Source organism: Orcinus orca, chromosome 15 (assembly GCF_937001465.1).
Source record: "Orcinus orca chromosome 15, mOrcOrc1.1, whole genome shotgun sequence".
NCBI lineage: Eukaryota > Metazoa > Chordata > Mammalia > Artiodactyla > Delphinidae > Orcinus > Orcinus orca.
In genome coordinates this window covers 26,630,344-26,653,950 of record NC_064573.1, presented here as the reverse complement: position 1 = coordinate 26,653,950, position 23,607 = coordinate 26,630,344, and the positions used below count along the sequence as shown (strand labels likewise).

The 23,607-nt window shown below is 46.8% G+C and overlaps 1 protein-coding gene across 1 annotated transcript in view; it reads right to left on the bottom strand.

Annotated features, from left to right (window-relative positions):
• The window catches only part of LOXHD1 (lipoxygenase homology PLAT domains 1), a 202,363-nt gene that overhangs the window by 168,617 nt on the left and 10,139 nt on the right, over window positions 1-23,607 (bottom strand). Inside the window, exons 3-4 of the mRNA XM_049697900.1 lie at window positions 20,046-20,126; window positions 17,953-18,137 (exon numbers count right to left, since the gene is read on the bottom strand). Coding sequence (XP_049553857.1) covers window positions 17,953-18,137; window positions 20,046-20,126 — 266 coding nt within the window. The remainder of the gene's footprint in view (window positions 1-17,952; window positions 18,138-20,045; window positions 20,127-23,607) is intronic.

The following is a 23,607-nucleotide window of genomic DNA, read 5'->3' as shown; positions in this document are numbered from 1 at the left end:
GGGGAAGGTCAGGCTGGAGGAAGGACTAACAAGGAGTTCATCCCCCTTCCTGAGTGAGCATGGGAGAAACAGGGACTAGAGATGGCCCACCCCAGCCCTAAAGTTGGCCTGTGGTTTACCCATTTGGCATATTATCTGTTATAAAATTCTCCCTAGAACTGATTTCTCTCTGGCCTTTCAGCAGGGTTACCGTTAGCCCAAATGGTGCCTTTGTGCAAATTAGATAAAGGGATCCCTTCCTCAAGACACATTACTGCCATCTGTTGGATAACTGTCATAATAAATGCATAAATCTACAAGCTCTATGATGTGAAAGCTGTCTCCTTACATAGTTGCACTTGTGCAGTGCATAGCCTGTACATCTGAACCCAGCAACCCTACCTTTCAGGTAGTAGCCTCCTTCCACTAAAGGTCAGCGGGAGCTCGGAGTGGACAAACTAATTGAAACGTTTGATCTGAACAATATACAACAGACACAGATCACGGTGCCGATCACCTGGTGCCTTCCAAAGCCAAACAGCGTTGAGCTGGGGTGCTGTACGGATAGTATCATTTACAGCTTAAAGACAGATTGCTACCTCAAGGCCACATCATTGGGTTGTCTGTGTCCTTCTTGCCCTGCCCAGGGGATACCCAAGTCCAGCCTTGCCCTTGCCCTTTTTTGCTTCTGCACGCCCCATTGCAGAGGCACAAGGCTACTCCCTCCAAACAGGAAATCTGTCCCCTGCGGACCAGCCGGAAGTTGCATGTGCGGGCTTCCAGAAAAGGCAGGCACTGGCAGACCCCAGATGCCTCCTGCGCCGCCAGGTGTGCCAGCGGCTCCCACAGCCTCCCCAGCGCGCTGTCTGGAACAGTCAGCACACAGCAGTGACGGGACACATCTCCAGAGAGCAACCCTGGGTGGCAGGGGGAGGCAGAGCCCTGAGGGGGCCGGAAGCCCCAAGTCTTAGTGCCGCGTGCACAACTGAGCCAGCTGAGCTGCTCATCGTGTGCCCAACAGCAGAAGCCTAGCAAAGACCCCATAACTAAGTCTCTGTCCCACTTGCCAAGGAAGAGACCATCCCAACCCCAACGTGGTTTGAGCCTCCGAGAAGCTCACGTGGTCCAGGCTTTTTCAGGAAGCAGAGAATCATGAATGAGCTAATGATGAGCTGACTGAGTTTCTTTCCCTGCCTTTCGCCCATCCCCAGATCCTGTTTAATTAGAAAGTGGCTTTATTTATTTTGGCAGGTGAGACTGGGGAGGAGGGTTGGAAGGAGGATGACGGGTCCTGATTTTACCCCACCCCCAACCGCATCTGCCAGGTTCACACCCTGACACCCGGCACTTCCGCTCACCCAGAGCAAGGATGCCAACACACAGAAGTGAGATCTCACAGGCGCTGCGTGGGAGGAGATGAAAATGGCAGGGAGAGAGATTCAGGGGGGGCTGCCCTGGGGGTGGAAGCCGAGGGGGAATGTTCTCCCCCCAGCCAGGGAATGCCCCTAACTACTCAAGCCTGCATGGGTATGGGGAGAATGTGGTCTGCAGAACCCAAGGATGGGCGGCAAGGCTCCATGCTGAGAGCTAGGTCATGGCCACTGATCAGTGAATGCCTTCCCAGGCCCATGGGCTCGAATTCTCCCTCCCCCAGTGCTGTCCCCATACAGTTTCCTCCTTCTTCTCTCCAGTCCAGAAACCCAAATCTCTCACCCAGATTCACCCTGTTCTTTAAACAGGACTGGAACACCTCTGCTTTCTCTATAAGGCCCTCGACTTCGCTGCCCTTGCAGACACACCCACTAATCAATAGATAGCTAGTGGGAAGCAGCCGCATAGCACAGGGAGATCAGCTCAGCGTTTTGTGACCACCTAGAGGGGTGGGATAGGGAGGGTGGGAGGGAGGGAGACGCAAGAGGGAAGAGATATGGGAACATATGTATATGTATAACTGATTCACTTTGTTATAAAGCAGAAACTAACACACCATTGTAAAGCAATTATACTCCAATAAAGAATTTTTAAAAAAATAGATAATGAGAGCCTCCAGGGCTTACTGAGAACTAGTGTGGGCCAGCACACCTATTATCTCCTGTAATCCTCACAACGACTATTGTCACCATCTACTGATGGGGCAATCTATGGAAGCAGGAGGTTGACACGAGTTTTCACAGTTGGAAAAGATTGAAACCCACACCTGGACTCAAGGGATCCAGACAAGAAGGCTCTCTCCTTAGCTGTCATTACACCCACCCTACCGGCTGTAGCTTAAACCCCAGATTCTCTCTGAAGGGCCCTACCTCCCAAGCCCTAAGTGCTCCATTCCAGAACTTCTGGGGTCTGCATCACTTATTTGGCACTTAACACTTGCTAGAACACAGGCCAAGGGTTGAACTCAGCTGAGCCTGGTTACACAACATTAAAACATCACTCAGTCATGAGTAGTCGCTCTTGGGTGGTAATCAAGAAAAAGTACTCTGCTCTTTTCATCTCCCCCACCCCCAAATAAATATACAGCTCATATATTTCCTAGGAAACTGTGATGTCAGCCTAACGCTATCAGGTGTTTGACAGTATTGAGTAGATAAGCTTTTACTCCACCTCGTGCTCACCTCCCTCACTGCCAAGCCCCACGGAGCTATTTCCACATGCACCCCCATTGCTCGCCTGCCCCACTCCTGCTGCGCTGCTGAAGGTCCTTCCCTTCCATGTGCACACTCAGCAACTGTGGCTGCATTTCCTCTTTCCAACCCAGATTCCACTCCATTGCTGGAGTTTATCCTCCCACAGTGCTGGGAAGCCAGCACTTCTCAGTTGCTGCCCGAGGTGAGTAACACGTGTCAAAAGACTTATCATTCTGTGAACCCCTTGAGCCAACAATTCAATCCCTGTGCATAACAATTAGTTTATGCTAGGAAATAATTGTGTTCATTGATTACCTAAAAAGATGGCTATCACAGCACGGTTAGTAATAACAAGAAATTGAGAACAACTTAAAAATATCCAATGTTATAAAGCAGAAACTAACACACCATTGTAAAGCAATTATACCCCAATAAAGATGTTAAAAAAAAAAAAAAAGAATGTATGTTAATAAATGTCAACCTGTATGCAAAAAAAAAAAAAAAATATCCAAAATGAGGGATTGTTGGGGGTGAATTACAGTATTCACTCATTCATGAAATACCATGCAGCCGTTTAAAATAATAGTTTAGAAAATTAGTCAATGCTATTAAGTGAAAAAAATTGGATATAAATCTGACTATAATACAATACCATTTTTCATCAATATATAGTGTTTAATACATTCATGCACAAAAAAAGAATAGAAAAGAAATTCACCAAAATGTTAACAGAGGTGTCTCTAAGGCTGTCCTACACAGTGATTAAGTTCAAGTCTCTGGGTTCACTTTTGGCTCCTTCACTTATAAACAAATTACTTAACCTTTTTGTGCCTTTGTTTCCTTCATCTGCAAAATGGGGATGTGATAATACCTCCCTATGTCAGAAACATACAAACAGCTTATACAGCTTAATTTAAAAAAAAAAGAAAACAAAACAAAGAAACCAATCAAAACATGGGCAGAAGACCTGAATAGACATTTTTCCAAAGAAGACATATAGGCACATAAGGCCAACAGGCACATGAAAAGTTGCTCAGCATTGTTAATTATTAGAGAAATGCAAATCAAAACTACAGTGAGGTAACACCTCATTCCAGTCAAAATGGCCATCATCAAAAAGTCTACAAATAACAAATGCTGGAGAGGGTGTGGAGAAAAGGGAACGCTCCTGCACTGTTGGTGGGAATGTAAATTGATACAGCCACTATGGAGAACAGTATGGAGTTTCCTTAAAAAACTGAAAATACAGTTACCATATGACCCAGCAATCCCACTCCTGGGCATATACCTAGAAAAGACAAAAACTCTAATTTGAAAAGATACATACACCCCAATGTTCACAGCAGCACTATTTACAATAGCCAAGACATGGAAGCAGCCTAAGTGTCCATCAACAGATGAATGGATAATGAAGATGTGGTACATATATACAGTGGGCTATTACTCAGCCAGAAAAAAAGAATGAAATAATGCTATTTGCAACAACATGGATGGACCCAGAGATTATCACATTAAGTGAAGTAAGACAGACAGAGAAAGACAAATATCATATGATATCACTTATATGTGGAATCTAAATAAATGGTACAAATGAACTTATTTATGAAACAGAAATAGACTTACAGACATAGAAAGCAAACTAATGGTTACCAAAGGGGAAAGAAGGGGAGGGATAAATTAGGGATTAACAGATACAAACTACTATATATAAACTAGATAAACAACAACGACCTACAGTCTAGCACAGGGAACTATATTCAATATCTTGTAATAACCTATAATGGAAAAGAATATGAAAAACACTTGATGCTCAGGGGAGGGGTCAAGTAGGAAACCATTGGTGGCTGGAATGGACACCCACAGGCCAAGGCAATATCTGTATCATAAACTCACATTTTCATGATTACATAATACAGCTCTGTGAAAGTGCAATTTCCAAAAATAGAAACAAAGGTTATTATAAACACCTATTTGAAAACCAAAATAACCAAGTATGGGGCAAATATACAATTCCATGCATTCCCCCAAAGGTTCTGGCTGGTTGGTTGAAAGACAATGTTGCTGGCAGTGGTCCCAGGGAACCTGAGGCCACAGTGAAGCTGCGAATTTGAGGGTCTGTCCCCAGCTTTGTGAATGAGACACTGTGCCACCAAGACCCATCAGTTCCTAAAGTGCCCTCATTCTGTTTGAAAGCCTGGCGAACTCCTCACCCATGAAGTCACAGATTGAGCATCACCTCCTCTATGAAGCCCTCCTGATTCCTCCTTCATCTGTGCTTCCATTGGCCTGGGTCATCCCCCACCTACAACACTCTGTCCCTTTGTACTGTGATTATTTACTGGCCTGACTCTCTCCCCTCTAGACTCTAAGCTCCTACAGAGAAAAGGCCTTACATATTTACCCTGAGCCCAGGATCTGGTGCAGAGAAGATTCCCAATAAATGTGCACTGCCCGCTGAATCACCGAATGACATTGGAGGAGCATGAGCTGGCCTCTTGAGCCCAAGGCTCTAGCTCTGCCTATAGTTACACTGTGTGACCAAGAGCAGTTTGCTCAACTTCCCTGGGCTTCTGATCTCTTCTCTGTAACACGGAGGAGGGTAGATAAGGTCGTTTTGGGTACTGAAATTATCTGGTACTCTTCACTGGGGCCTCATTCAAAGCAGTTCTCTTCTTCCCACTCTTTCCGGAGATGACTTTCTGCAATGCTAGGTGGTAGCAGATGGGGTGGGTGGGAAGCTGCTGTGAAGTTCAGAGGAGGAGAGCGCTGCGGGGCTGGCCCTGCTCTCCCCACCCCGAAGCCCTCGTGGCTGGGAGTCCGTGGGCCCAGGACCACCTCTGTAGGGTTCCTAGGAATCATGATTCCCATGAAGCAGCCACAGCAAACAGAGCTAGGGGACCCTGAGTAACATTTGAGCTGGGTTCGGGGGAAATGTCAGGGAGAAGGAAGGGGTTTGGGAAGAGCGGTGCCCCTCGCAAGCTTTGGCTGCCGTCAAGGTCATGAGCCTATCCCCAGTTGTCTAGATGAGCCTGCCAGATTCTAGAGGGGATCCCGGCGCTTAGTGCCTCCAAGGTCCTTTCTGAGTCTGAGAGGCCAGAATCTTAAGTCTGTGCATCTCAGTGTCAGCGCAAGCCTAGATGTGGAAGAAGCAGCAGGGGGAGAAACACTGGCTTTGTAACAACAGCGACAACCAGACTTGCCTCATGTACTGAGCATTTATTCTATGTTCTGCACTGCACTAAGTCCTTTAACGTTCACTCCCCTAATTAACCAGCTCAAGCACTTTCTGAAGTGGGAATTAATGTTATCCCCACTTTACAGACGAGGAAATAGAGGTAGAGAGATTAAGGCATCTGTTCATGCTTAACTGGTAGAAAGGCAGAGCCAGGTTTTGACCACAGAGATTGGGGGTTCAGAGACAGAGCTCTTGGTGGGGAGATGGGCATGTGCAAAAGAATAGAAAGTAGGGGGTGGGGATGAAATGGGGAAGAAGCATCCACTGTAGAAGGGGAGGGGCCAAGAGCCAATCTCCTCCTGCCTCCGTAGAGGAAGGCTAGCCCCAGACAATCCTCTGTTGGCTTGTGAAAATAAACACTCTACTAGTACTGAAAAGACCCAAGAGGCCATCTGGTGCCCCTACTCCACAGAGGAAGAAACTGAGGACAGGAGAGGAACTGAGCTCTGCCCCATGTCCCATCCCTGCTGGGGGCAAAGCCAGAACTAGAACTCAGGGCGCACAGCCCATGTGCTTTCTGACCCAGAGAGCTATATTTTTAAATTAATGATCTAACTACTCTATGATATCATCCAGTAGAATCTGGGAGTAGGTCAGGGCTGCCGGTTTATTTGGCAGGGCTCTCACGATGGGTGTCTTTTGCATCAGTCACCCAGGCTGCTTGCATTTGCTCCTGTACCATGCGGTTCTCTGGCTGGTCCGTAATCCACTGCAGGTCAGCACAACCTGCACATGCCCCTAAGACGTTAATCACGATCCCTTTCTTGTGCTGTCCTTTTTTCAAATGCACCCTGGGCACTGTGCCCAACACAGTCTTGCCAAGACCTGGTGCACACCCGGAGCTGTGTGATAATCATTGTGTAGCACAGCCTGGGCTGGAAATTATAACCCAGTTACCTGACGAAATAAACAGGAGTGGAAACAGTGATTGTGCCAGAGGAACGCAATGTCACTTTTACCTGGTCCCCAGCTCTGGGCAACTTTGGGCCCCCAGCACTGGCTGTCTCATTTGGTAGAGCCAAAAAAAAAAAGCCAATCCATTTGCTCCAGACCGGGAAGCAATGAGGACGTCATCTGCCTCCCCGCCGCCTGCACACTGCACGCAGCCCACCTGCCCAAGCTGCTGCTCCTCCTTGTGGGCTCCCTTTCCTCCAACTACCAGCCCCTCAGTCTCTGTGGAGCACAACACAAAACTGGCTGCAGGCGTATTTATTATTAATCCACCAAAGAAGACTAAACGCTCCTTAGAAGAAGGTTTGTCCCTAACGAACAGGTCCCAGCTGGGAGCAGGGGTGGTGGCCAGGCCCACCTCACTCCGGGCCCTTCTGAATGCAAGGGCCCTCTCGGCTCTCAGTGAGGCCTGGTCTGAAACCCTGATGAGCTGTTGTGCCTGGGCTCTGACAGCCCTGGGGTGTGCACAGCCCCCAGGCCAGCTGGAACTCAGCTCCTGGCTTCAGAGGCCTGTCTCACTGCCAAGCTGGCAGGCTCTCCTGTTGCAATGTGGGCTCAGTACTGACTTAAGCCACGTGATCAACTCAGTGCTTTTCAAGGTGGGAGGGTTTGTGGGTTGGCACCAGGATGGGGACAATTACTTGGCCAGCAGGCAGGAAATGACGTCATATTGGCAGTGATAAGGCCATGTCTGCCCTAAACAGGTCTTGCCCGTGCCTCCCTACCGGTGAGAGCCCCTGGCTTATGCTCCTTCGAGCCCCAACACTGGGTCACCCCAAATCTACTCCATCTTATCCTGCCTGTCTACCTCCACATCCCCACCCCTGATCTTTCAGTGCCACCCCATCCCACCTCCAGCTTCAGGGATGTGCCCTGAGCCTCCCTGGGGCCAGAAAGGCACGGGTAGCCCTGCGTTCTCAGCCTGTGTAAGTCTGCAGTGTGCTTATCAACTGCATGTGGGTGCTGTGCCCCATGAATGTCACACTAAAGGTGACCCAGCAACAAGGGGATCACTGGGCGGAAGAAACATGGAGCCACGTTAAAGGGCCGAGAGATGCTTAGCTAGCAGAGTACCAGAGGAAGCTAGCACCTCAAGGGACCTTGGACAACATCCGGGTTTTCTGATAAGATGAGAAGGCAGCCCAGAGGACAAGTAACTTGCCTAAGGGGCACAATTACAGAGGGGCAAGTCTAGAAGCCAGCTCTCTGTGCCCCAGGAGAGCTCTTTCCACCCATCTCTGCTGCTGGTCTTCATGAGTGGGTGTGTCTGCACACAGCCCACACACACACAAGCCCGCGTCCTATCGATCTTCACCCAAGCCCCACCGAAGCGACCAAGTGCGCAGGCACAAGTGAAAGTGTTACCCTCAGAGAAACCTGAGCTTAGCTGGAGACACCAGACAGACACTTATTGAGGAGTTAGAACCCAAAGAGGCAAATAGCGGTCTCTGAGATACGGTGTTTCTCAGCCATTTATCCATCTCAAAACTCCTGAGGGCTATAGCACACCCCCATCAGCCACAGTGGCTCGTTCTGGCTATAGCTGATTCAGCCAGAATGTATCTGAACCTCAGGGAGCAGGTGGAAAAGTTCCTCCTCTCTGCCCATGAGATTCCTTACACATCCCCTAACTGACTTTGGGGTGGGGGCCCTATGCTGAGAATCACTGCTCTACAGTGGAAGGCACAGACTTCACTTTCTCCAGAGTTTGCAGGGAGAGAAAAACCCAAGGCAAGGGCACAGGTGATGCTTTCCAGAGAGGCTGGGGCTTTAGACCCAATGGGGTTTGGGTGGCATGGAGAAAACAAAAGGAGAGGGTGAAATAGAGCAGGTGAGGGGGAAGAGGCACGGGCCCTGATGTTTCCTCTGACCCTGGTATATATTTTAGTGGGTGATCCACAATTTTCTCTCAAACTGACTTGAGACAGATGTCTGGGAGAAAGGAGAAGCCCCCAAGGCAGCAGGCAGGCAGGCAGGCCCTGGGGCTCTGGCGAGAGCAGTCCTATTCAGTCCTTTTCGGGGTAGCTGAGGTGGGGCCTGAACCCCAGAAACTGCTCTCAGTAGTCTGGCTTCCACTCCTCAGTCTGGGAGTAGGTGGGGAGAGGGTGTCTCATCCTGTCCCTCAGGCTTCAATCCCATTTCCCATGGGTCCCTTGAAACCTCTTCATGGTTTATTAGTGCCGGAGAGAACAGCTTTCAGAGTGCTGCCTGCCAGACACTAGAGCCAACACAGTCTGAGCAAACAGGTTGAGAAAGGGGAGTTGCTGGCCTGAGATCAAGAAACAGAGGAGGAGACTACTCAGGGTCTGGATGTTCACCCTGACCTTCGTTGTAGGTGCAAAGCGGAGATAATAATAGACCTTACTTCCTCAGGGTGTTATGAATTTTAAATAAGATACTATCTGTAAGGTATATGCACACGAAGACACAGTCTGAAGAAGGATTTTGTCCATAGCTAGTAGGTGGCGTCGTTGGGATTTGAACCTAAGACTCTGTGACTTGAGACGGGAGCTCTGAACCATCATGCCCTCCACCCTCTTTGTGAATACCTTGTACTATGGCAATGTCTGTCCTCTCTTAGACTGTGAGCACCTTGAGGGAAAAGACCATATTTTCACCCTGACCCAGAATCTAAGAGCAGCTCGGGGGGGGGCATCACCAATGGCAGCTGCTAATGATGAAGCTTCAGTTCGAGGGCTGGGAGACTGTCCTTAGATCCTGGCCAAGGGCTTTCATCAGTGTGTAAATGTCAAGGCCCCTCTGGGTTCTGGGTGTCAAAAGGGTGAGCCATTCCAGACAGGATGAAATAAATTCTCTAGGAAGGGAATCAGGTGTCCATGTCAATGGAGGTGGGGGAATACAAAGAACCAGATGGCAGGAGGGAAAATTCGCCACACTTCTGGAACGATTCGATAGTCAGACTGTGTTTCCAGGTATAATCAACACAGATATGCTGAAAAAGCAGCTGGCAACCCTCCCCAGGCCCCAGGAAGTGCCAGGACCCCCGACACCCATTCTAAGAAGGAAATGAGCATAGAGGTGGCTGCAGCCTCCCTGTTCAGGCTGCATATATATCTGAGATGCTTAATTAGGAGGTGTGATGTCTGCCTGGATCATTTTTTTGTTGAGATTTGGTGGAGAGCGAGCCAAGATTGGGACACCCACACCTGCTGACTCACGTGGGGATGAGTCAGGAGAATCCATAGGTTTCTCCAGCAGCCTCTAAGTCCTGGGCAAGGACTGAGGACTTGGGGTGGAGAGAGCATTTTCATCTTTTCTTCCAGGTGATTATGGTGGAGTGTCACTGTTAAAAATACTTAATGAGAATTTAGGTGCATTAAAAGAAGCAGGATGTAAACCAAATGTCCATTAACCAATGAATGGATAAATAAAATGTAGTATAAATATAAAAAGGAGTATTATTAGGCCATAAAAAGAAATGAATTACTGATATATGCTATAACATGAATAAACCTTGAAAACAGGGCTTCCCTGGTGGTGCAGTGGTTGAGAGTCCGCCTGCCGATGCAGGGGACACGGGTTCGTGCCCCGGTCCGGGAAGATCCCACATGCCGTGGAGCAGCTGGGCCCGTGAGCCATGGCCGCTGAGCCTGCGCGTCTGGAGCCTGTGCTCCGCAACGGGAGAGGCCATAACAGTGAGAGGCCCGTGTACCGCAAAAAACAAAAACAAAAACAAAAAATTAAACCTTGAAAACATGCTGTATGAAAGAAACAAGTCACAAAAGGCCCCATATTATATGATTCTGTGTATATGAAATGTCTAGAATAGACAAAACTATAAAGATAGAAAGTAAATTAATGGTTGCCTAGACCTAGAGAGTATTGGGAGGGGTGTGTTGTGAGTGACTGCTAAAGGGTATAGGACTTCTTTTGGAATGATAAAAATGTTCTAAATTTGATTGTGGTAATGGTTGCTCTTCACAAATATACCAAAAAAACATTGAATGTACACTTTAAGGGTGAATTATATGGTATGTGAAGTATATTCCAATAAACAAAAAAAGTAGAAAAAAAGAAGTAGGACATCAAGGGACACTGAATAGCCAAAACAATCTTTAAAAAGAATAACAGGCACTTCCCTGGAGATCCAGTGGTTAAGACTTCGCCTTCCAATGCAGGGGGTGCACGTTTGATCCCTGGTCAAGGAGCTAAGATCTCACATGCCTCAGGGCCAAAAAACCAAAACATAAAACAGAAGCAATATTGTAACAAATTCAATGGTCCACATCAAAAAATCTAAAAAATAAAATAAAATAAAAAGAAGAACAAATTTGGAGGTCTCACACATCCTGATTTCAAAACTCCTACAAAATTACAGTAATAAAAATGGTGTGGTACTAGCATAAGGACAGACATTTAGACCAATGGAATATAACAGAGAGCCCAGAAATAAACCCTCATATATATGGCCAAATGATTTTCAACAAGGGTGCTAAGACCATTCAATGGGGAATGGTCTTAGCACAGTCTTTTCCACAAATGGTGCTGAGAAAACTGAATATCCACATACAAAATAATGAAGTTGGACCCTTACCTTTCACCATATACAAAATTTAATTCAAAGTAGATAAACAACCAAAATGTAAGAGCTAAATCTATAGCACTCTTAGAAGAAAACACTGGGACAAAAGCTTCATGACATAGGATTTGGCAGTGACTTCGGATATGACACCAGAAGCATAAGCAACAAAAGAAAACCTAGGGAAATTAGACTTCATAAAAATTAAAAACTTTTATGCACCAGCAGACACAAATAGCACAAAAGGCAGCCCATGGAATGGGAGAAAATATTTGTAAATCATGTCTGATAAAGGGTTTATATCCAGAAATATATTCTGGATAGACTCTTACAACTCCACAAGAAAACAAACACCCTGATTAAAACATGGGCAAAGGACTTGAATGGACATTTCTCCAAAAAGATATACAAATGACCAATAAGCACATGAAGAGATGCACAACGTCACTTATCCCCAGGAAATGCAAATCGAAACCACAGTTGAGACACCACCTCACAACCATTGAGATGGTTATTATCAAATATAAACAAATAAAAACCCCAGAAAATAACAAGTATTGATGAGTGTGTGGAAAAATTGGAATTGCTGGTAGGAATGCAAAATGGTGCAGCTGCTGCGGAAAGGAGCGTGGCAGTTCCTCAAAAAGTTAAACATAGAATTACCATATGATCCAGTAATTCGACTTCTGGGTATATATCCAAAAGAACTGAAGGCAGGAACTCGAACAGATATTCGTACATCAATGTTTACAGCAACATTATTCACAATAGTCAAAAGGTGGAAACAACACAAAGGTCCATTGACAGACAAATGGATAAATAAAATGCGGTCTATACATACAATGGAATATTATTCGGCCTTACAAAGAAAGGAAATTCTGACACATGCTACAATGTGGATGAACCTTGAAGATACTATGCTAAGTGAAATAAGCAGTCACAAAAGGACAAATATTCTATGATTCCACTTATATGAGGTTCCTAAGTAGTCATTTTCAGAGAGACAGGAAGAAGAATAGAGGTTACCAGGGGTTGGGGGAGGGGGAGGGGAATATGGAGTTATTCTTTAATAGGTACAAATTTCAGCTGGGGAAGATGAAAGAATTCTGGAGGTGGATTGTAGTGATGGTTTCACAACAATGTGAATGTACTTGGTGCCATTGAATGGTGCATTTGAAAATAGTTAAGATGGTAAATATTATGTATATTTTTCCACAATAATATTTTAAAAGAAGCAGGCAATAAATATTATGTATATTTTTCCACAATAATATTTTAAAAGAAGCAGGCAATGGAGTCAGGGAGGCCCTCTGCATGCCGTTCTGATGAGGCCCCATCTGAAACACAGGGTTCTAGCTTGGGAGGCACGTTCTTGAGGGGCAATGATAAACCAGCGCTGCTCAGGAGCCAGGCTGGGGAATAGCCACAAGAGGAGAGGCTGAGGAACCTGGGGGTGCAATCCTGAGAGGAGAGAGCCCTGTCTTCCTACAGCCAAAGGGCTAACGTGAAAACCTCCTGCGCCGGGTGAGGGGAGGTCTGAATCAGATTAGCAAACATCTCAGGGAGACTCATGGGGGTTTAATTTCAGGCTGATCCTTCTGACAACAAGTGCCGCTCATCAGTGGGATGGGTTGCACTGGGAGGTTGGGCAGCATTCCCCACTCAAGAAAGGCTAGATTTAAACCAAAGCTGGAGAAGCAACTGGCGGGGATGCTGTGGAAGGATTCCTGTGACAGCAGGAGGCTGGGCCAGCTGACCTCCATGAGCTCCTCGCTCTGATCCCTCAGGCTCTGATCTCTCAGGTGCCCTTGGTCTTGCCCTGTCCAAGGGGCAGACAGAAGGCACATTCCACCAACAGCTAGTAGCCCTGCCTTCTAGTCCCAGCTCTGTCAGTGATTGGCTGTCTGATCTTGGATGAGTCACCACCTCCCGGGCCTCAGTTTACTCATTTGTGTAATTAACACCTGCCTGCCTTCCCTCACCCCCACCCCCAGAAGTGTGGCAAGGACAAAGCGAAGCAAAGACTCATGAAGAGGAGAGCCCAGATACCTTCGCAGCCCTCCTCCCCTCCCTCCTGGCCTCTGCTTTCCCTTTCTCTCAGAGCAGAGCTGGTAGTGTTTCCAAGGATGCAGTTTGCACACCACTGGTGGTATGTGGGATGCTAGGGGTGATACATGAGGCTTATCTAATGTTGCATATTTATTTTAATATGTGCTAATTATCCTTGATGTTTGTAGCAAAGGATAACAATAAAGTTTTTAATGATAGCTATATCCACTTTTTTTTTTTTTTTTTTTGCAGTTCGCAGGCCTCTCACTGTTGTGACCTCTCCCGTTGAGGAGCACAGGCTCCGGACGCACAGCCTCAGCGGCCATGGCTCACGGGCCCAGCCGCTCCATGGCATGTGGGATCTTCCCATACCGGGGCACGAACCCGTGTCGCCTACATCGGCAGGCAGACTCTCAACCACTGCGCCACTAGGGAAGCCCTCAACTTTCTTTTTAAAATATACTTACAAGTTAATATAAGTTGTAAAAAGTGAGTTAAAGAAGAATAATAATAACGAATGTGATATTTGAATAAAGCAAAAGTCTTGAAGGAGGAATGTGAGTGGCTGGGATTTGGGAACCCCAGATGGATTGGGGGATATAACAGCCTGGGCCCCCAGGCCCCAGCAACATCCCCCCAGGCCTGGTGATCAGATGCAAAGAAGACCAAAAGACAAAGCCCTTTTGGTTGGTCCTATTGCCTGGTTCCCTTAAGGTGCCAGATTTTACCAACCGATTGACAACTAAGAAATAGAACTAGGTTCTCGGATCCTCCATCCACATGACTGTGAGCTGGTCGACTCCTACCTCCTTCTTCTTGAACCTGCTGTCTCTGTTCATACTCGTGCCAGTGGCTCCATGAGGAAGAGGACAGCCCTGACTCAGCCATTCCTCTCAAGGTGGTAGGAACATGTTGGGTCCCTCCCCCAAAGTATACTTAAATAGAAGCCTAGAGAGGAAATGCCAGGCTCTGTGCCACGCGGCGACGGTGATATTCTTGTCCGGGGCAGCAGTTCCAGTGCACCTCGGCTTAGCTTCTGCACCAGGGAGGGCAAGCTCCCCTCAGGCACTTGTGTCTTTAAGCATGATATGCAAGATCCCCTGTAGAGGAACCATCTAGAAAACTGATCAAGGCCCAGTCCCCTCCACTCCACTATTATCTGCTGATCACCTTGGTCAAAGGGTCGGTCGGTCAGCCTGGAACACCAACCTTCCCTGAGGAGCCGGAATGAAAGAAAGTTCCGGCTGATTATTAGCCAGAACTTTGGGAGATGGCCCTTGGGGGTGGGGAGAGGGGAACAAGGGGAGGAGGGCATGGAATACACTCAGAAAATGCCCCCTTTCCTCTCTCCTCCTTCTATTGTGGCCCACATCGCACATTTTGAAACATTTTTACCTGTCAAACTACGAATAAAGAAATAATTATCTTCCCCATTTTGATGATCAAAGACCTCCAAACACCAAGTTAGTATAATTCCAGGTGAAAAGAAAAGAAACTTAACCTTTTGTTTACCAACACAGTCCCTGAATATATGAAGATCATTTTTTTCATTCCCTCTCCCAGAATCTAGCCTGGAAATACTAAAAACCCAATGCCCCCCAGCCCATAAAGGAGCAGGGAGCCCAGTTAGGCAGCCTGATTCAGAGACTTTAAGAAAACACTACCCTGGACAGTTCTTGTGGAAAGTTGGGGAACCACTGAGTTAATTCATTCTTTCTCAATGGTGATTTTCAGAAGCTCTTCTCCTAACAGTGGAGCAATGGATTTTCATGCGACCAAAGCAGAAGGTTGGATAAGGAGCTAAAAGGAGGGAAAAGGCCAAGAAAGGGGAAACTAAGAGAACAAAAGAGAAAGATGGCAAGCTTGACAATTTGCTAAGGATTGATCCTGATAAAGAGACTGGATCAAGGATTAAAGTGCCTAAGGTCTATAGGAGAATTGGTGAAATTCAGCCCAATAGAAAAGACAGGCACGGGGGCATGGGCAGGCAATTCACACACACACACACACCACAAATGGCCAATAAACATATGAAAATGTTCAACCTCACCAGTAATCAAAGGGAGAACATTGAAAAGCTCCTTTTCCAGAATGGCCATCACCAAAAAACCTACAAACAATAAATGCTGGAGAGGGTGTGGAGAAAAGGGAACCCTCCTACACTAGAGGTGGGAATGTAAACTGGTACAGCCACTATGGAGAACAGTATGGAGGTTCCTTAAAAAACTAAAAATACAGTTACTGTATGATCCAGCAATCCCACTCCTGGGAATATAACTGGAGAAAACCATAATTCGAAAAGATACATGCACCTCAATGTTCATTGCAGCACTATTTACAATAGCCAGGACATGGAAGCAGCCTAAGTGTACATCAACAGAGGAATGGATAAAGAAGATGTGGTACATATATACAATGCGGAAGATGTGGTACATATATACAATGGAATATTGGAATGGAATGGAATATTACTCAGCCATAAAAAGAACGAAATAATGTCATTTGCAGCAACATGGATGGACCTAGAGAGTGAAGATGGACCTACTGACTGAAGTAATTCAGAAAGAGAAAGACAAATATCATATGACATTGCTTATATGTGGAATCTAAAAAAAGGGTACAAATAAACTTGTCTACAAAACAGAAATAGAGTTACAGATGTAGAAAACAAACTTACAGTTAGCAGAGGGTAAGTGGGGGGAGGGATAAATTGGGAGATTAGGATTGACATATACACACTACTATATATAAAATAGATAACTAATAAAGACCTACTGTATAGCACAGGGAACTCTACTCAATACTCTGTAATGGCCTATATGGGAAAAGAATCTAAAAAAGAGTGGATATATGTATACATATAACTGATTCACTTTGCTGTACACCTGAAAGTAACACAACATTGTAAATAAACTATACTCCAATAAAAAATTAATTAAAAAACATAATAAAAGCCCCTGTTCCCATCCAGTTGGGAAATTAAACAATACTACCAGCTGTTGGCAAGGCTGAGTGGAGTGGGTGCTCCTGCACAGCTGGTGGGACTGTGCACTGATGGGTCCTTTCTAGCACACTTTGGGAATACCCATTAAAAGCCTTAACCCTGTGTATTCTATCTGACCTAGAAACTCCACTTAGGAATTTATCTTAAGGAAAGAATCATTTATCTGTGCAAAGATTTAGGTGCATTGTTCATAATAGTATTGTTTATAATAACAAAAAATTTAGAGGGGAAACACAGTATAAATGTCCAACTATAAAGGATTCAATGAATAAATGATGGTATCTCCCTACACCAGAATGCTACAGAGCCATTACAAGTAGGGGTGTTGAGTGACATTTAATGGCTTAGAAATATACATGCTCTAAAACAGGAGATGTTGTAACAGCCCATCCTTTCAAACTATATATTCATAGAAAAGACTAGAAATAAGTGTGCAAAAATTTCACCAGTGATGTTTTTCCAGGTGATGGGATTACAGGTATTCTTCTTATATAATTGTGTTTCCATATTTTCTAAATTTTCTGCAATGATCAAATTTGGCTTTTGTAGTAAAAGATGGATAACATATCTTTAAAAAAAGAATCAGTGAAGTTGCAGGTTATTGTGATGGGGACAACAGAGGAATGGGGCAAGTGTTCAAGGTCAGCTGGGAGGTGGGACATAAGAGGTAGACAGAGAAATTGAGAGCTGAAGTCCATTGGAAGAGAGGATATGTTTATGTGCTCAGCTGGGGTGCAAGAGCCAGTGGCACTTGGAGACCACTGGGTACGTGCTGGGAGGTGAAATGTGTTCTACTGGGTGACCGTGGGAAAGTCACTTCTCTTCTCCTGGCCGCCAAGTTCCTTTCCCCTCCGATGGCCCATGACTCTGTGCAATCAGGCTATTATGATGACGGTACCCACATGTGATGTCCCCTTATTTGAAAAGACAAATATGTTCAATAATGGGGTGAGGTGAGGTCAGGACTTTAGGTGACAAAGGAGTGATAAAATAGGACATGAGATACAACGTGCATTTTTATATGCTTTGATCCCCTGCCTCCCATTTTTCCTGTAGAGCTAAAAATGACTGAATTTAAGGATTTGGGCCAAATGTACTTGAAATAAGTTGTTTCACTCCTCATAAAATCAGGAGGAGTTGGAGGCAGCACGATGGAACTCTGGAAGCTGTAGATTGCGATTCACATCCACCATGACCCCCTGGCTGGAACTCACCTTCTTTGGTCATCAGAAAAAAAGCTAGGGAACAGGAAGACAGGGAAAACTGTCTTTGAACTCAGAGAGAACGCTCCATAGATACTCATCAACAAGAGCTGTTGAAAACATAGGGTACACTCAGGGCTGTGCCCATTCCTCCATCACGGCTCCAGGACCTCCTGCATCTCCCACTTCCATGAGCCCCCAGAACTTGCTCTTGGGAGGGACCCAAGGAAAAGCTGGGGCTTCCCCTGGGCCCTAGCCAACAGGAAGAGGTGGCAAGGGGTGATGGGGCTGCCCAGAACAAGACAGAGGCCTGGGTGAGCCCAGTGCAGGCAGGGAGGGATGGTGGGCAAGCCAGCCTGGGCACTGACCTCTGGGCACGTCCATGGGGTTGAAGCTGGCCAACAGGTCGCGACACCACTGGCGGTCACCCTCCACCTTGCTCAGCCAGTTGTTGCAGTTGAAGTAGTAACGGAGGTGAGGCCGCTTCATGTCGGTCACAATCACACGGTCCAGGTACCAGCTGGCGTGCAAACCTGTGTTGTCATGCTCGATCCTGGTGTGCAGAAACAGACACCCGCACCGTCACTGGCAGAACAGAAACGATGCCCCTTCCATACCGAAATACCCCAATGTTTGTTCCAAAGAGAGGTTTAATCATTTTGATGTTGTTGTTACTTTACCTCTCCAACCTCAGTTTCCTTATCTACAAAGTGGGGACTCCTTGCAAGGTGGATGAGCTTATGAATGAATGTTGCATCGTTACATTGCCCACAAGGAGATATTGCCTTCCATGGAAAATCCAGGATTGCTAAGGCTTGCAGCGGGACCATCTTGAGCTTCCCCTCTCTCCCTGACTCCCAGACACACCCCCGCACCCCAGATACTCAGTCCCACCACCCAGAGGATCCCCCATGGCCACATAGGATTGGTGTTGCCCCATAGAAATATCACATGAGCTTCATGTGTGAGCCAGATAGGTAATTTTAGATTTTCTAGTAGCCACATTGAAAAAGAAAGACACTGGTGAAACTAATTTTAATAATATAATTTGTTTAATCCACTTATCATTTCAGTGGGTAACCGTGTAAACATCTATTAATGAGCTATCTTACATCCTTTACTTCATACTAGTTTTCCAAAGACCTGGTGTGCTTTTGCACACACAGTGCATCTGGTTTGGGCTAGCCACATTAGAGTGATCAATAGCGCCGTGGCGCCAGGGGCTGCTGAGCTGGGCAGCAGAGATCCAGACTTTTCAAAATCTGGCCCCCATTATCTTCTGCCACTTCCTACAGTCCTCTTCATCCTTGGCAGTCCAGTTTTCTCTTTGAGGCCCAGTTTCTTCCCCAGAACTTGACCCTTGGACGACCTCACTTAGCACCAAGCATCCCATCACAGTGAGGCCTTACAACTTGCAGGTCTTAACGGGACAACCACAGTCCAAGACAACACACACATGGATGACACACATGATATACCCAAGGATGCATGGCTCTGCCCGGCATGGAGCCTGGCACATAGTGGACCTCAGCTTAGTGGCTGCCTTTCCCACACACTGACACCTTCTTCCCGACCCTCCCCCATAAGAGCCCCTTCCGTGTTCATAACCCCCTTTCCCCACACAACCGGTGCCAGGGCCCTCATAAGTCCCTTATTTTCCCAGTAAAGAGAGTTCATGGCCCTATATTTTCTAGTGGGAGGAAAAAAAAAAAACAAGGACTGAATGGAGGCAGCATTTCCCTTCTGTCCAGGCCCTCTAGTCTGGGTACAGTCAGACCATAAGTGATCTTGACATGCTGGCAAATGGGCATGACTTGATTGGGGGTGGCAGTAGGTGGAGGGGGGCAAACAGGGGCAATTGAAGGCTGTTCCTTAGCAACCAGGCTGGCAGAGTTATCCCTCCCCACACATTCACAAAAACTCCACCAGACAGAGCAAGATTAGGGGAGATCTCTGTGAAAAGGCATCCTGCAATGTGACCTGGCATCTCTAACACTCACTGGGCGCTTACTGTATGCCAGTTAATATTCTAAACACTGACTCATTGAATTCTTACTAACTCTAATGGTGCCTTAGGAGCTGGGCACCATTATTACAGACAAGGAAACTGAGGCCTGGAGAGGAAACCTTCCCAAAGTCCCACAACTGGTAAATGGCAGGGCAGAAATTTGAACGAAGGCAATCTGGACTGAGTCTACTAACCACTTTGCTAGGGTTTCTCAGAGCATATTTCCCAAGTGTGTGAAAAATTGTCTCCAGTTGTCTTAACCCAAAGAAGTGAAACTCTAATGGGCAAATTTAGGGCACAATGACTCAGAGTGGGAGGGAAAGATTTGGGCCTTTGGTCACCCCTCAGATGACGTCAGGAGAGCAATCAACACCCAAAAGTGTCAATAGTGAAATCAGTTCCTATTCTACTTGCCTTCCTCTCACCCAACCTGGTCAGGGGCCAAGTTCTCACCTGATTTTGTAGATGAGGCCCACATTATTGGTTCTCACCCGGAACACATCGACGTTGGCTTTCTCAAAGGCAGATTTGCTCCTGCAATGAAGGTGTGCACAGTTAGCACAGACCAGCACTTGGTTCACAGGCCCTGGAGGAGAGCCAAAGGCTGGCATCCCCCTACTTCCTCCACCATCCCACTCCAGGAAGTGCTACTGCCAGCCAATCCCATTCTGAGATTCCTTTCTGACATGGTTTGGAGAGGTGGAGGGCAAGGATGGTTAGTATTCATTCCTTGCTTTCACGCCCAGGTTCTTGTGGGATCCTTGCTACGTATCATTAAGGCAAGCCTGGTGGGCAATATTAGCCCCATTTTACAAACAAGTAAATTGCTAGTTGGTAGCAGAGCTGGGACCAGAACCTGGCTCCCAAAGTCATGATCCAATGCTCTGTGGTTGCTCTGGGTTGGGAGAGTGGAGGAGGAAGGAAGGTGTGATAAATGCCATGGTGCTCTTGGGTCTGCAGGCCTCCTGGCCTCTCCTCCTCACCTGCCTTGCTCTTGCTGGGAAGAGTTGCAATGGCAGCCCCAAGTGGATGCATACCTTGGGTGGTGGGCCATGGTCCTGCCATTCCAAGGAAGGAAACATTCAACACAAACCAGTGACCAGGGAAGTGGGGGCAGTGAGGGAATGCATGTCTGGCATCCCACAGAGGGTGCAAACAGAAGCAAGTGCACCTGAGATGTTTCTCAATGAGATGCCCAAGCAAGTCCAGACTCGGGAGCGTCCTAGCATCCATCAGCTTAGACACAGGAAGGCTGGAGCACCGAGTCCTCTGGGAGTGGAAGCCTGAATCTCACGTGGACACCTGCTCTGTCCTCTGTGTAGGCCAGGACGCCCGCCGCTTGAGCCCAGGCCTGCTTGCAGCTCTTCCTGCTACCACAGTGAAGGCCTCACAGGGCTGAGAGCTGTGGACCTCTCTCAGTGCTCCCGGCCAGGGCTTTCAGCACCAGCACACAGCCCATAGGAAAAGAAAAACGCAGAAGATATGTCTGTTCATTGCCATCACATGTTTCAAAATAAAGTGGGAGGTGAAAGGCCTCCTCCCCAAGGCAGCAAAGGCTAAGACTCTTTCAGTAACAGAAGGCTTTTAAGGTTCTAGAGACCCAGAAGCTGTGATTCTGCAAACAGACCCACTCTGGCAAACAGTCTGGTCTGGGGAGATATTTCCTTATGGTGGGCACAGCATGAGACATGGGGCCCAGGGCCCTCCTAAAGCAGTGCAGAGCTCACAAAATCAGGTAAAAATGTGCACCGAGGCCGCCTTGTCAGGGAGAAGAGCCCCCAGTGGTGTAGCCCGGGGAACAGAGCGGGAGGAGAGAGTGGCGGGAAATTCCGGGTTTTGCTGGAGTGAAAAGGCCCGCCCCCAGGCTGGCGACATGGACCTGTCAGAATCTCACTTCCAAGGGTGAGTGACAACATGGCCTGTATTCTGTTGCAGAGTCAAAGCAGTTGTTAAATGACTTGCAAAACACGTGAACATTGATTATGTGCATCAGGACTGTGTGAATGGGAAACAAGGAAATGAATAAGAGGTATTTTCTGTTTCAGTATACAAGACAAGGAAATTGATTTTTAGAATAGACAGGAGTCTCTATATCATATAAATACCCTACATAAAGACACAGACTTACTAGAGAATGGACTTGAGGCTATGGGGAGGGGGAAGGGTAAACGGTGACAAAGCGATAAAGAGGCATGGACATATATACACTACCAAACGTAAGGTAGATAGCTAGTGGGAAGCAGCCGCATAGCACAGGGAGATCAGCTCGGGGCTTTGTGACCGCCTGGAGGGGTGGGATAGGGAGGGTGGGAGGGAGGGAGACGCAAGCGGGAAGAGATATGGGAATATATGTATATATATAACTGATTCATTTTGTTGTGAAGCTGAAACTAACATACCATTGTAAAGCAATTATACTCCAATAAAGATGTTAAAAATAAATAAATAAATAAATAAATACCCTACAAAGCAGTCACCCTGGGAAGCTCTATGATGGAATATTATGCAGCCATTAAAAATCCTATTGTGAAAGAGTATTTAATACAACAGAAACAGGTTTATGAAATAGGCTTAAAAGAAAAAGCAGGTTAAAAATAGAATGTATAAACAACAACTAATACAAAAAGGACACCAAGTTCATTTAAAAACAATAAAGAGGGGGAGGATTTATACAAAAACATCATGTCTACTTAATAAGACTATTATGAAGTGCTGGTTATTTATTCTTGTGTTCATTTTTTTCAGTTTTCTGAAGGAAGCACATCTTGATTTCGTAATTATGAAAAAAGTACAGTCCCCTGTTTCAGAACCCCCCGCTCCATCCAGCCCACAGCTGCTTGTGGTGAATTCTTCGGAATGAATTTGAGGCTCGCTGGGCTTCATCTGCTGAGGGTGCATGGAATTTGGGAAACAACCAATGCCAATGAGTAGGGGAAGTGGAGGATGATTTGGAAAAGAAAACACAAGGTGTGATTTGGACGGAAAGCAGCTGGCTTTTTAGGGTGCTTCTCGTAAGAGTTCCAGCTCCAGCAGCTGCATCCAGCAAGGGGAGCTCTGCACCTTCAAAAAGGCCCTGCGCGCGCGACCAAGTGGAATGTGGGTTGGCGCTTTCCAGCGTGTTTGTTAAATAATCGACCATGCTGCTTTACAGTCACTCAAAAAAGACATTTTAAAAAGCGAGGTGGAAGAAGGGAAACGAGGAGGAAAGGTTTGCCAGGATGGGCAGAAGGCGTGCTCCACGCTCTCTCAGGACCACACTGGAGCATCCAGGGCACCACAGGATGTGACGCAATCATCCACAGTGTTTACGACATGGAGACCAATATCCTGGCGGACAAGAGCAAAGCCTTCTGCATTTCAGGGGTCTCTCTTCAGAGAAGGGAAAGCAAAGGACTGCAGACACAGGGCTCTACAGACTCCCTCCTCTCAGGGAGGGGCCAAAACAATCCCAGATGAGCTCCAACCCCAGCCCACTTGGGGTCAGACTCCGAAATCCCCCCTTCCAATAAGTCAGAATGCAAATGCTGGTGGGTTTCAGAAAACTGACTGAAGGCGGTGTGGAAACAGCAAACGACAGAGGTCCCTGGCCAAAGAAACCTCAGAAATAGACCCTTCTTCACATTTCCTTGTGGGAGATGGCAGGTTTTCCACAGCTCCTGGTCAATCCTCAAATGCAGGACACAGCTCCCTGCCCGTGCCTGCCATTCCACAGGGATCCCACCCTTTCCAGGCAGCACAGGGCATTTTAGCTACCCCCTGGGCAGAGCCAGCAGACTAAAATGCCAGGATTCTACCACACTTGCAGTTGGTGAATTCTCAACAGGAGAACCGTGTTCCAGAAGATACATGAGATCCCATCCTTTTGCCATATCCTAAGCATGTGACTCATTGTTGGGGTGGTCCTGGGTAATGGGGAAGGGGGTTTCCTCTGGGATCCAGAGCTGTTGGTACTTCGCTAGTGTGGAGGTCAGGGCAGAGGTCAGCTAGCAGGGGAATGAAGTGAACGTGTCCCACT